Source organism: Hemicordylus capensis, chromosome 1 (assembly GCF_027244095.1).
Source record: "Hemicordylus capensis ecotype Gifberg chromosome 1, rHemCap1.1.pri, whole genome shotgun sequence".
Classification (NCBI taxonomy): domain Eukaryota; kingdom Metazoa; phylum Chordata; class Lepidosauria; order Squamata; family Cordylidae; genus Hemicordylus; species Hemicordylus capensis.
In genome coordinates this window covers 125866171-125880643 of record NC_069657.1, presented here as the reverse complement: position 1 = coordinate 125880643, position 14473 = coordinate 125866171, and the positions used below count along the sequence as shown (strand labels likewise).

The window sequence follows — 14473 nt, the reverse complement described above, 5'->3', positions numbered from 1 at the left end:
ACCTACCTACCTAACTAAATACCACCTCTGTGTGGATACACATATGAGATGCACATGAGAATGTGCAAGAGTAATCTCTGGTTTGCAGGTCTTCCCACACTGTTCATACCATGCCTGGAATGTAAACTAACTGAAGCCTCAGTGCACAAATGTCTGTGGAACCTGTAAGTGGAGTCAACTTGTTTAGGCTAGATGCACATACGATGATATGTATGGGAGGGGACCATGAACAGTAGCCTCACCCAGGCCACATATGGACCTTGAAGGGACAATTGTTGCACAGATCTTCAATGCCTGTTGAGACTGATGCACCACTAAGAATCAAAATATATTTTTACAAACAGTTGTGGTGTAAAATAAGAGTTTATCTGGACACAGAAAATGATTTTATCCTTATTCAAAGTAGTCGAATCCTCTGCATACATGATGAAGATGGCGGAGGCAGCTTTGCTGTGTGAAGATGCTCCCAAGAACTCCTCACCACATGTAACATAAAAGGCAGGTGTTTGTATCAGACGGCAGACAATGCTTTTTAATTCACCTCCAGGAACCTACAATGGCCTGTAGTGGGAGAGGATGTCTTCTTCAAAGAAAAGGTTACATAATTAAAGAACCCCCCCCTAAAAATCACAAAAAGAAGTCATTTCATGTACTTGGACTTGTTGGACATTTTACCAGTTCTCTTCTTAAAGGACTTCACGTGTGTTCGTGCACTGTGGTACAACAACTTCTGAAAGGCCACAAAATGACATGAGTGTGGCAGGTTGGTTGTGTTGCTACTAAGGATAGTACTTACAGGCATTATCTGACAGGTATCTGTGATGCACAGTTCCAAATGGTATGTTCATGGATAATGGAGAGGATTGCATTTTACCAGTGGCAAATACTGCCATTAAACTGGGAAATGTGGACCCAAAATCTGAAGTTTGTGTGTGTCACAGAGCTGGGAGCTAGCAATTGGGCCCTTGCGGCTTTCCAGTGGAGGCTGCTCATCCTCCCAGCCATTTTCAGAGACTAACGAGAGGAAAAGGAATACCCTGACTCTGACTGTCTGTCAAGGTCTTCTTGTTTTCCCTGGTTCACCACCACCAGTTCTACTATAAACCATGCCCTTGCTCCTAGTCCACAGAAATTAAATTGGGAGCAACTTTGAAACTCAAGTGTCGATCTAGAAGTTTGTGTGAATGCATTTTAAAGAAATGTGCCTGTATCTGGAAGTGCCTCTTTGATGATGATGATGATACTGGAAGAGGATGCCATCCTGCAAGGACTACCCAAAAGACAGGAAAGAATTGCTCCTTTTGCCTGGAGCCCTTTCCTCACCAAAGATCACCCTCTTTGCAGCAAATAGGGGCATTGGGACAAAATGCTTCTAGGAGTAATTAACCCCTGCTAAACTGGACAAAGAGGTACATTTCAAGTGGTAGTTCTTCTGTAATTATCAAGGAGGGAGTCATTCTCCCTATTCATAGCATTTTTTCCAGTGGCAGTTTGCTGGTAACTCCCCCTTCCTCCTCTCTTAGACTGAACCCCTTTGGGACCAGGACTCTTTCCCACCCCCACCCGCTATGCATTTTGCTAGGTAAACTGCTTTGAGAATTCTCTCTCTCTCTCATTCTCTCACTCTCTCTCTCTCATTCTCTCTTTCTCTCTCTCTCTCTCTTAAAGAGAAGCAATATATAAATAACAAAAACAGTGGGAAAACAGAGCAAGGGGAGGAAAGCTAACTGGCCTATCAGGGCCCCAATCTGGACAGGGCTCCTCACAGCCCTCCCCCTCCCTTTCTTTTAAAGAACTGCTTCTGGATGGAAGTTTCTTTCTTTCTAGCTTGTCCCTCACGTTTCACAGAACTAACAAAAAAGACTTGGAACCACACTATTACTCTGAACTACTTTAGATGAAAAGCCACCTAATGGCTCAGTGGGGAAATGACTTGATTACCAAGCCAGAGGTTGCAGGTTCAAATCCCCACTGGTATGTTTCCCAGACACCTCTATCGGGCAGCAGTGATATAGAAAGGTGCTGAAAGGCGGCATCTCATACTGCGCGGGAGGAGGTAATGGTAAATCCCTCCTGTATTGTACCAAAGACAACCACAGGGCTCTGTGGGTGCCAGGAGTCAACACTGACTTGACGACACCCTTTACCTTTACTTTATATCAAAACTGAATTTAATCCAACCCCAGTTTAAGCTGCAGTATGACACAACCAAACAGGAAGAAAAACCAGAAATATTGGCCTTTTGGCCGGTGGGTTTTCTTTTAATTAATATATCTGCATATGGTGTTATACATTATAAAGAAAAAATACACATAACAGAACATAATCCAAACTGAAAAATAAAAGAAAACAAACTGAACATGAAGAGAGAGTACAATATTTGCATTGTATTTGCCTTAGAGTTCATATTCATCCATCTTTCTCTACACCTGTTTGAGATCTACATACCTTGTGGGTAGTTGGGGACTGTTACAACAGACTTGTTCATGTTTGTATAATGCTGAAATAGCCTATTGAGAAATAATAATTCGCACGTTAGTGTTTTAGATTTTACTGCCAAAGGATTAGTGGATTGGAATAAGAAGCAAACACTGTCATTAGAAGAGATCAAGACCCAAAGCATCTCTGTCCCTCCCAACAACCAACCAGGGAAGTAGGTGACTACTGTGCCCAAAATGTGCCTATAAGTTCCCTACATCTCTGCAGCCTCCACAGTTACTGTAGCAGTTTTGCTGGCTGCAATGCTAAACCTCTGCTGCTGGGAGGAAAGTGCCTCTGGCTTTACCTCCTGGAGGAATCTCTTCCTTCCTAAAGCCTTGTGCTGCCCCTCTTGTAAGGACTGCATAAAGATAATACATGTGAAGTGCTTTAAATATGAAATACCTCATCTCAGCTGCAATGCTCATTAACCTGGCAGATTGCGTCTTTTGATGAACATCCCTGTTTGGAGGCCTCCGCAGTGCCAACTAGATGTCCTCGGCCAGAGCTCAAGAGGTTTAAGCAACTTATCAAGGCAACCCAAAAATGTCAAAGCCAAACACAAACCTTATGCACCAAGGGCACCAAGGGAATTGCCTCTCTAGACCTGAACTTACTCTCTCAGCCTTTCCACAACAAAGAGATTTTTCTTCCCCCTCCTCAAAGGTCAGTGATCGTTTCACAAATAGCTATGACATCCAAACCAAATAGTCACAAGTTGTGCTCATACAACTGATGCACTAGGTAAAGAACAGATTGTTTTTCTGAGGGAGTTTAATGATTCATTTTAGACTTCTTGTACAATTTTGACAGCTCCCCCCGCCCTCAAATTAACACATTTCATAATATAGTATCAAGAGAGCCCTCAATATAAAGATCCATACACACACAGTAGCTGCTATGAGAAAGAATATCTGTTGCTGAACAGACACCACTTTGCCAGTGCTGATCAGCAGATGATGGGAGGTGGGCTGTTTGATATTAGGCCTGTTGCAACTCAAACAGATTACAGAAACATCTGCATGTGTAGGACCCAAACTGCAGTCAGGGAGGCTGCAGAGAGGAGGGAGAACTGGCTGCATGGGCTTCCTTATGGAATGAAGGACAGCCCTGTCAGCCAATCACAGCTAGCGCAAACCTCAGGTAGGAGCAGCAAAATCCCCTACAAACTGAAGATTCAAATTGGAGTTTGTGGAGGGAAACCTTGGGTCGTTTTTGTGTCTTGGTTTTTGTGCAACCAAATGTGGTTGCACACATTCAGATGTATAATAAATTCAACCTCAGGCCCCTTCAACTCCAGTTTCCTGTTATGTCCAAATGGGGCCAGAGTTTGGTGTGTATATTTGTTCATAACATATCATAGGATAATAAACAAATGCCCTCTTGGCATTTAAAGTCAGCTGAGGACAGATTGCTACAGAGTAAATGACAGCATCATACAGCAGGTAGTGAAGAGCCTTCAGCAATGGACAGCATCTTGACTAGCAGTTCTGTGAATGGAAGATGTCCTGCTTGGACAAGGGGTGATTTTCACTTATTCATTTTGGAGGGTCCAACAAGCAGCCAAGGAAATGGGGAATCAGGGAGAATCAGCCCTCTCTTCTTGCATGAGCAGAAACACCTTCCACTTACAGAACTAAAGAGACTGTTCCAAACAGCAACATATTCCAGCTTCATTACAAATTATGAGAGGAGATAAAATGAGAATTCCACACAGTGTTCAAGGACACCATGTAATATTCTTAATGCCATCTGTTGCAATCTGCAGCATTCTGTGAAAAGGCCTTTCCCCACCAAGGTAGAATAAAAAGAGTTTGGAAAAAAACATGGCTTTTTCACTGATTGCTCTCATATGGAACAGAAAGGGAAAGGTTGTGCTGTTGAGTTGGTGTCAACTCCTGGCAACCACAGAGCAATGTGGCTTTCTTTGTAGAATACAGGAGAGATTTATCATTGCCTTCTCCCATGCAGTATGAAATGATGCCTTTCAGCACCTTCCTATATCGCTTCTACCCGATACAGGTGTTTCCCATAATCTGAGAAACATACCAACAGGGATTCAAACCAACAGCCTCATGCTCTCTAGGCAGGTTGCTTCCCTGCTGCGCCATTAGGTGGCTTGCTCTCATACAGTATTAGGAATATTACATGACGTCTGTCCTTGAATGTCATGTGGATTTCTCATTTTATCTCCTAATGTCATTTGGGTATATCACCCTCTGGAAGAGCCCCTGCCCAGGCGTGTCTCCATTTCCATTCCCAAAATGTTGAAAGGTTTGGAGTCCAAATTTCAAGACTATCCATAATTAATAATGTTAATAATTCAAATTCAGCTAGCAAAACAAAGCACAGAGAATTTGCCTGAGGATTCCCCCCGACTCACATTTATTCAGCTCTGCAATAAATAAGCAAGGGGAAGTTGCCCATCCTATAATGAACTCTTGATTGTCTAACCTGAGATTTAAAAAACAGATCTAAAAGTGCTAAAACAAACAAGTGAACTTTCTTTAGGAAGCTACACATCTTCCGAGGTAAAGAAAGCTAATCTTCTCCAAAGGAAGGTGGAAAGTATGGGGATAGTTATGGAAATTAAGAAATATGTTTTTTTTAAAAACCCTCTTTTTAAAACTTTCCCCCTTTTTTATCCCCCCCACCCACACCAAAAGTAAACAATAATAAAAACTTTGACCCAAAACCAAGTGGTAGGCATCTTAATGAAGACTGCATATACTTTGCCATCCAGGACTCAAGTAACCCACCTAAACTCCTGCCATAACAGAATTAAACTGCCTCAAACTGACAATGCATGTTTTCCATTATATTGACTCTTCTTCACTGACTAGGGTGCAAACAAAGCACTATCAAGTTCAGTGACTTAATAGTGTGCAAATGGTAACTCTCCATTTGCAAACCAAATGAAAACACACGTGCAAAGCAATTAAGGAAACAGACATCCGTGCATTAAAAACGTGTCAATGTAAAATAAATTACCCAGAGATTGTACAGTCAGAGAGAGTGCATATGAACTCGCCATCTGCTACTAGCAAATTGCTTTTCTGAGCCCTCTTTAGAGCAGAAGAAATAAATCAAAGGACTAATTTTCACATTATATTTAAGTAAGGCTTTTTAGTAATCTCCATACTCTGCTTAGGTCCTTGCCGCCACCACACACACACACACACACACACACACACACTCAATGGATTTTGAAAGTTGGAAGATGTTTGCATGCACACCAGACACAGAATGATAGGGGATACCCTGCAATTCTGCAGCAAGGCAGAGTTCATGGTGAGGACGGCAGATAAGCAGGCCAGATGAATGAAGAAGCCAACTGGCTAAAGCCTCTTATTGAGGCTTCATCCTCACCAGACACAATTCTTCTCTAAAACGAAATGCTGACAATATTATGTAACAGCATTAGAGCCAAGAGATTATACATCCCCGTGTTATTTTAAACCAGGCCTTCGATTCGGGCCCAATAGACTCCCAATAGTATTGCCAGCATTTCTCATCTCTCTAAAGCTGCCCCCCCCACCTCCCCCCCCCATTTGCTTCAAATGCTTTTTAACTGTGACATGAAAGACAGATAACCAATTTGTGGTAAAATCACAGGAGCCATGACGGGGGTAGCGTTGGGGGAGAGGAGAAAACGCTTTACTCTCTCAAACGTATGCTATCATTTTCCTAATGGAATATATTAAACAGTTAAATATTGCAGATCTGATTTTTTTAAAAAAATATGAAATATTTAAAAAATGAAATAGAATTACCCAATTTAGATAGACAGCAGATTATCTCAAGGGTGCTGCTTCTGATAATGCTTTTTAGTCTTCTGCACACATACTACAGTATCCCATTTTTAATGTATGTATTCCATACAATACAAAAACCATAAAAATTAGTGTCCACATTGTCCTGCTTTCCATTATTTTTAAGCGGAGGAATTGCAACACAGCGGTAGAGCACATGCTTTCTATACAGAAGGTCTTGAGTGCAATCCCTGGCATCTCTAAGTAGGCTTGGGGAAGACCCCTGTCCAAAATCCTGGAGAGCTACGTGAGCTGGTTCAGTCTGCTCAGTGGACTGGTTCAGACATCACGCAGAAGCTCAATTAGAACCTCTGCACCCAAGGTTTGAACTAAGATATAGACCTCAGGTTATTTGAAGCAAGTAGGTTAGCTGATATTGATATGTTTAGACGACATGACCAATTGTGGCTTATTTTAACTTAGCTAGGAAGCAGATGCTCAAGTGGGGATGTTGGGGGAGTGCATATTGCTGAGCTCAGGGACGTCATATAGAGCCCAGCTCTAACCAAGGCTCCATGTGATGTCTGAACTAACCCATCATAAGACAGCTTCACATAGAAAACTTCCTTTTCTAAGCAAGGGAAGCCCTGATTTTAACTATTTCCCCCTCATTAAAGGAAACAAACAAACACCCTCTCTGATGAAGTTGAAGAACAGCAATAGATTCCAAGAGCCTATTTTAAGTCAGTGATTCAAGGAGGTGGTGGGTGGCTGTGCAAGGTTTCTAAGAGTAAGGCTGCCAGATCCAACAGCAAAACACAAAGCATGTGGTGGAGCTAATCCTATAAACAGTCAGAGAAGTGAGTGGAATAGAAAAAGTAGGAGGTGGCATCCATTGTATTCTGTAGAGCTGGCATTCTGTAAAATAAAGGACACCCTGGCAACTCTGCTTAGAGAGGAAATGCCTCTTTACCAGTGGTTATAGGGAGAGTGATGGGTATGAAATCTACTTAGCATCTGGATAAAGAAGCAAGTTATGCCAGTAAACTAGCAAATAAGAGTTCCCTAATACACATACTGCTGAGGCGTTTACAAAAGGATGGAAGAGGCATTGTTTTCAGCCACTCCCTTGTCCCAAAAACCAGTTCTTCAATCCTTTCTCCAGAAGAAGAGTTATTTCTTTATTATTTCAGTTACATTCTGGAACAAGCAGCTGTCTTGAGTAATGTTGATTAAGATTAAACATGAACACTTGTCACTTAAGTTATGATCATAAAAAAAAATCTTCTAGTTTACCATTTTTAATTCTGGAAATTCTTCACTTTCTACATTGTTTGTTCTAGAATAAAAATCTGAAATAAACGTAGTGCTAAATTAAAGAAAATAGTAGTAGAAGTAGATTCTGGAAGAAAAATGGATGGAGCCATTAGTAACACTAAAGTATCATTTTGTGGAGAATGAATGTGAGAGCTCTTCCAGACAGTGATTTATTCCAACTTCAGCAAAAACTCCAACTAGAGATTTAGCTACCAGTCCACACAACATTCAGTACACTGAGTACATTCGTAGTGCCGTCTGGTCAACAACCCCCCATGAAACAGTCATGTCTTTTTCAAGTTAGAATAAAAGTAATAATGATAAGACGTGGATCTTTCACAGATTGTCAGCCAGATGGCTCTAAGTACATGCATGACCTACTGGCTAACATTATGCGCAGTGTTATGGAGCCATAACACCATGCCAGGACACCTGCAGATTCCAAAGGCAGCCCTGACGCTGTTTTGAAGCAGCAGTTGTAGAAGCAGTGTCTCTGCAGGTGGCCTGATTTGTGACAATGGAGAAACCTCTGGAAATGTTGCTTCTGCATCTCTACCTTTGAAGTCCACAGCAGCCCCAGTGCCACACAGCATTTTGATTCCATAACACTATGCATCATGTTACCCAATGAACGTTGTGTGGAGTGCTGACTAAATTTTTAGTTGGGATTTGTGATCAGGTTGGAAATATGTCATTTTCTGGAACAGAATAAAAGGACCCCATTACAAGGCAAATCACACAGACTACCCGGGCATTTTCACACATGAGGCTTAAAGTGCTTCTTGCTTCAATCCATTTGCAATATGAAAATAAACACACACTTGGCCAGAAGGCTTAGTTGCATTCTAAATGCCTCTGTTCCACTTCCTTTTTTGATTAACCACAACACAAACAGCATGAGAGATCACCTTTATGATTTCAGCTTACATGTGAAAATGTTCATCGGTCAGAGCCTGTGCCAGACCAGGGCCAGGCAGCAAAGTCCTAATTTGGAGTGCAATCAATCTATACAATTAATTACTCATCCCGGTAATCTTCCTTGGACCATACAAATAAAATAAAACAAAAAATCTGCCCACTCGCTCCATAAGAGCGAAGATTTCACAATCTGTAAGCTATTATTTTGTGTCACTTACCCATTAATTGAAAATCAGCCATGTTGCCTGCAGGCAGACAGACCAATCCTCCTCACTGCAAGGTCCAGGAGCCAGGAGCAGTTGCCATTAACCCCAATGGCAACTCCCTGACTAATTGTTTATGAGGCCTGTGCAAAGCTTCGGCCAAAGCCAATACTCTGCACAGCTGCTCTGGCCCCATGAGCAACTGTACATACAATGCTGCAGTTTCCCCAGCACTGGTGCAGCTCCTCCAAGTGAAATGGAGCCCTCTCAAGTCCCAGCATCCTCTTAGAAAGTGTGCATGGGACAGTGGGAAGTGTAGTCCTTCCCAATGCTTTCCCCAAAGAGTTCATAGGGAAAGAGCTGAGAAGGATTACATTGCCCAGCAGTCTGTGCACACACTCTAAAACGGAGTGGGGCTTTACAGACCTCTGTTTTGCTTGGGTTCCTCCCCTCACTGGGAAAAGCACAGCATTTGCAGAGGTTGGCACAAAACAGTTCCACACGGAAAGCTTTTTGCCAAAGTTGCCTCCACTTGAAAAACTGTGAAGATAACTGGATTAGACATACCTGAGCTGGTCCAGCACACTGCCCTAAGACAAGATTTTCCCCACGTTAAGTCGCAGCCATACTGCAGACCACATAAAGTTGAATCTACTCCATGGCTATGACTGTGCACACTAAGTCTAAAAGTCCTGCCCATCTTAAAGCAAAATAACATTCCATCACAGAAGAGTTGCTGCTGTTTCTATCCCTTTTCAGGTGTACGTGCACAAATGCACACAGATAAAAGTAAGTCAAACAGAAAGACTTTGAATCAGGGCACAAGCTTCCCTTAGCCCTGATTCCCTGTTTGTTTGTTTGTCTTGTTTCATACAAGCCTGTTTGCTTGTCCTGTTTCATAGAAGCTTTCCTGGGCTAAGCAGATCATGAGCTCCATTTAGTACTTTCAGACACAGATAGAAAAAGACTAGAATTGCACTCCATCATAGTCCTTGTTGGCACTTCTGGTCTAAAACGGAACCACTTTACAACTTAAGTTTCCAATGCAAGGTATATAAAATTATCACCAAAGAGATGCCAAAGGTTATGACACCATTCACCCCCCTATAATCATGGTCAATGGCAGCTGTCAATATTACCATAAGTTTGGGCTGTGTGTCACTCTAGTCTTGTTCTGCCTCTATGCTTTCAAAATAATTTGTCTGAATGACTCAGGCATACTCTGGGCATAGTCACACCACAGATGAAACCATCTTCGCAGGGACTATTGGGAACTGCAGCTCTCTAAAGTGACGCTAGAACTCTACAGTGGGAAATTCTCAGCATTCTCCCCAAATTAACAATTTGAGGAAGCTTTGGGGGAAGCCATGACAGATAAAGTGGTATAAAATCAAAATGCATTTGTACTGCAGATAGGGCCCCTCAGAATGTCCTCAGCTCTCTGCCAACATATCACTAGAGCTGACTATAAGGGAATGTCCAATAAACATGTTAATGTGTGCAGGGGCGTAACTATAATAGGGCAAAGGGAGACAGTTGTCTGGGGACCCACTGCCTAGGGGGGCCACCAGAGGCAAGTCACATGACTGACTCCTCCAGCTGTGCACCCACCCGGGCTTCCTTCAGTTGTATTCATCCTGTGAAATGGATGTGAGTGTTAAGAGCTGGAGCTACCAGAACAGCATGTCTTTCTCTATTACTAAATTATTATTAAATGACTTGCATTTTTAAAATAATTTAGGATGATTGTGGCACATAGGAGTTATATATAAATAAAAATTTACTATGCTTTTTGTTACCACTATTCAGCCTCATTTAAGATTTCTTTACTTCATGAGCTGAGCTTTAGTGGGGGGGGTGCATTTTAAAATCTTGTCTCTGGGCCCACTCCAGCCTTGCTACGCCCCTGAATGTGCGTGCAACTAACAGACAACTGAAATGCAAAAGGGTATCCCAGGTAAAAATAGGTCCTTTGGCCCTTGCATTCATTGCAAGAAGTCAACCACACATAGCAGACAGCCCAGCTCATCCTCTGTCACCTGTTGAGATCATTGCTCAGTCTGGCCTGTCGAGTTCAAGACAGCATCCCGAATGAAGAGGGTCCAAATAGGTTATAGGACACTTCTGAATAAGTAGTGTGAATGTATTATACGGGAAATATTAACTGGACAAATGCAAACTACCTGGAATATGCAGAGCACTTCTTTAGAGAGGCACTGCTTAAGAACCGGCTTTCAAAAAAATAAGGCTATTATTTTTAAAGGATTCTTTCCACACTTTTACAGGTAAATAAAAACCTGGGTGTATGTTTAATCTGCACAGTGAGTTTTATGAGCAAAGTCAGAATTCCAACAAGAAAATGTGGCTGTGGGTGTCTAAGGGGGTATGCTATATTTTCTGACTGTTTGGGCTAAAAGGGAAGAAACGCTTAAACAATATCCACTTACTAGATTACAAAAAGAAGTTAAAAAATGCATTGTGGTTAATAAGTATAATTACCCCAAAGTTCTGTGAGCAACCTGGAGGGCATGCACCCAGGGGTTTTCACACTGACTGCTGCAGTGCGGGTCAACCTAAACCATTTTGCAACATGACACCCAAAATCTTGGGAAGCTGTTGGGAAACCTCTTCCCCTCTGCTAGCTCTATAATGGCTCAGGGCTGCCCACTGAAAATGGATAAATGGCTCGGGAGAGTGGTATATCGAATGGTGTCTCAGCACTTTGGTGATAGGCTGTACTTGTCACATGACCCGCATTGCAGCTGTTGGTATGAAGGCACCCACAGTCTCTACAGTTCTGGCTGCAGGTGGTGGGAAAGTTACTTCGTAGTAATGTGCACATATGCACAGAGACTGGTACATACACATGCACAAATACATGGAAGCCTATCAACTTCATTTGAAATAAATATTGTTCCCTGATAATCCACCAAGTTCATAGTAGCAACAATGACTTGCAAATGCTTGTTAGGGATCCATAACATGGCCCTAGTTCACAGTGACCAGAGCACCTGTAGCATATTGTGTACTCCACTGCCCACGCCTCAATACTGGCTTTGTTTGGCGGTTTGCGAGATAGGGAGAGAAGAAGTCAAGAAAATGGTTCCAGACATTGTCACTAATCCAAGTTCTTCCCAGACCCTCACACAGAAATGACAGCAGGTCTGACAAGCAAGTGGTTTCCTTGGCCAACAAATTCAGCCAACAAAGCAGCTGGTGATCTAGACTTTGAGAACACTGTGATGTTGAAAACATTCTTCTTCTGTTCCACGTGTTGATGCTCCAGCCTGAGATTATGCGTGCTGGGGACTGTCTGCTAAAAAGGTTGATTAGCTGTATATTGTTACCTGCTTGGAGAAAAAAAACTCCTTTCTTTTCCCAAAGCCTGAGAAAGTTGTTGCATTTTGATTTTGTTGCATTTTGTTGTTGCTTTTAAGTCTGCAGAACAACAGATGCTCCACAGGATTCACATTCATAAGAAGGGCTTTGAATGGCATATAAATACATGGTTGCATGACTCTGGAATTCAGATCAGCTTCGTACAGGGATAGCACAAGCTTTACTATCCATACAGCTTCTGCAAGTGCTCCTGTGTATTCTTCAGAGCCTGGGGATTCCTTGGGCAGACCCACAATCATTTCACAGTTCTATTGTAATGCACGCAGAAGTGGGGACTGGATCAGGCATATTTTCACATTACTTTGCACATCCAGCGTTGAAGGCAAGGTTCCCAAACCCCAAGATACTGCCTACACTCCCCCCCCCCCCCGCTTAACCATCCCCCCCCAAAAACATTGTCCTGAAATGAGCCTTCTTCTGGAATGCTCAGCACCAGCTTCAGTATTATACAAATACAGTGAAGTATAAAGAGGCCTTCCAAAGCTTTCAAGATGAAAAAGGTCAGCTAGTAGGTCTGTAGGAACAATCTAAAATTTCAGTGTGGCATCCACACTCCAGCAACCTGGATTGGAGGAGAGCCAGCTAAAGACTAAATATAATGCTTCAAGGAAGCAGGATCTGCGACGACTCATTTCACCTAGAGAGTCAGGAACCTCCCCAGGGATGAATGCAGCAATGGTATCCCCAGTAAAGTTTGTGAGGCTGCTGGCATCACCATCTACTTCCTCTTTCTGAAGACTTCTTCATCCCTGCTCTCCACAGCAGAGAGCGCAATGAGCATCTGAGCTGCATAGTAAGTGGCCATGATGATAACCCGTGAGTAGGGCACAGGGAAGCAGAACTTGTTGACCGCAATGGTCAGATCTGATACCATAAAGAGCACTGAGCCAATACAAGCTGAAAGCTTGGTCCAAGTCCAAAGATCATTGCAGAGCTGCACACCGGCCATGGCCCGCCAACCCATGAAGCCAATCAAGGCAACGTAGACAGCTACTAGGTAGGTAAATGGGCCCGAGAGGTAGGAATACAGAAAGGTGTAGCAGAAACTGGACACCAGGACCATTGCAAGGCCAGCTTTCAGGTCTAAAGGCTTCATCCCAAATGCTGAGGAATACAGGATGTGGGTGATGGCAAACATCAACAAACCTGGGGAAAAGAGAAGCAGCAAAAGATGTGAAGGCAGAACAAAGTGGGAATTTTAAAACAATGCACATTTTAACAGGAATTGTAAAACAATGCAAAGCAAAAGATATCACTGACAATACTGTTATATTAAAAGATCTACAAAGGGTAGCAGTGATTTACTCTTATGTATTAAAGAAAAGTTTCAGAAGTACCGATGGTTTCGTTTGCTGCGTTAAAATGGAGTTTAACTCATGGCATTATAAAAAGAACAGTTACGGTACATTAGTAATACCATGTTGATTGTACCACAATAGTTGGTAGAGAAGTCTACTTTTACTAAACAGGCTTATGATCAGGGCATATTTCTGTTCTAAGTGTATTAGTATAACACCATCACTTAGAAGCAAGTTTCCTAAATGCTCATGCTACCTTCATTAACTGTATTTCTGGAAAACAACTGGCTGCACTGTAAGAAATTGACATTTAATTTGTCAACCGGGGCTTCTGGATTTAAGCACTGAGGAACACCAGACTACAGACCTCAGAGCCAGGAATTATTATTATTATTATTATTACTACATTTATATCCCGCTCTTCCTCCAAGAAGCCCAGAGCGGTGTACTACATACTTGAGTTTCTCTTTCACAACAACCCTGTAAAGTAGGTTAGGCTGAGAGAGAAGTGACTGGCCCAGAGTCACCCAGCTAGTATCATGGCTGAATGGGGATTTGAACTCGGGTCTCCCCGGTCCTAGTCCAGCACTCTAACCACTACACCACGCTGGCTCTAATGTTGCTTCTAAGCATTCTAAGAATGCTTCTAAGGTTTTGCTACAATGTTTATTTCAAAACTCTAAGAGGTCATTCACATGACCTTTGAGAGAGCTGGCTGGGGAGGGTGGGAGGGTAGAAGGTAGAATAGCACCTAATTTCCCCACAGATGATCCAGCATGGTCCCCAGCTGCGCAGCTCGTGCACCCACACAACTGGTGTTTTTGCAAGCCGCATGGCGATCTGGAGGCTGGGAAAATGTGTCCCAGCCTCCAGATATCACACAATGCTCTGATAATTTGAAGAAATAAGATAGACCTCAGGGCCTATTACATTCTTGTATGCAATGGTTCAAAAGCCTGACAGTTCATTTTCTTTGAGAAAAGAAGCTTAGGGGCAGGGGGCATGGAGAATCAGCAGCAGGAGAGAGAGAGAGAGAGAGAGAGAGAGAGAGAGAGAGAGAGAGAGAGAGAGAGAGAGAACGTACACACATGTACACACATATACTTAA

The 14473-nt window shown here is 42.6% G+C and overlaps 1 protein-coding gene across 2 annotated transcripts in view; it reads right to left on the bottom strand.

Annotated features, from left to right (window-relative positions):
• Window positions 1–315: 315 nt before the first annotated feature.
• Window positions 316–14473, bottom strand: part of TMEM86A (transmembrane protein 86A) — a 62418-nt gene continuing 48260 nt past the window's right edge. Inside the window, exons 3-4 of one of the 2 annotated variants that reach the window (XR_008310771.1) lie at window positions 2449–13213; window positions 316–561 (exon numbers count right to left, since the gene is read on the bottom strand). Coding sequence is in view for 1 of the 2 variants with exons in the window: in XM_053267641.1 (XP_053123616.1) it covers window positions 12786–13213 (428 nt within the window). In the remaining variant the exon portion in view is untranslated. Of the gene's footprint in view, window positions 562–2232; window positions 13214–14473 lie in introns of those variants that run through there. The other variant, XM_053267641.1, reaches the window with a different exon arrangement.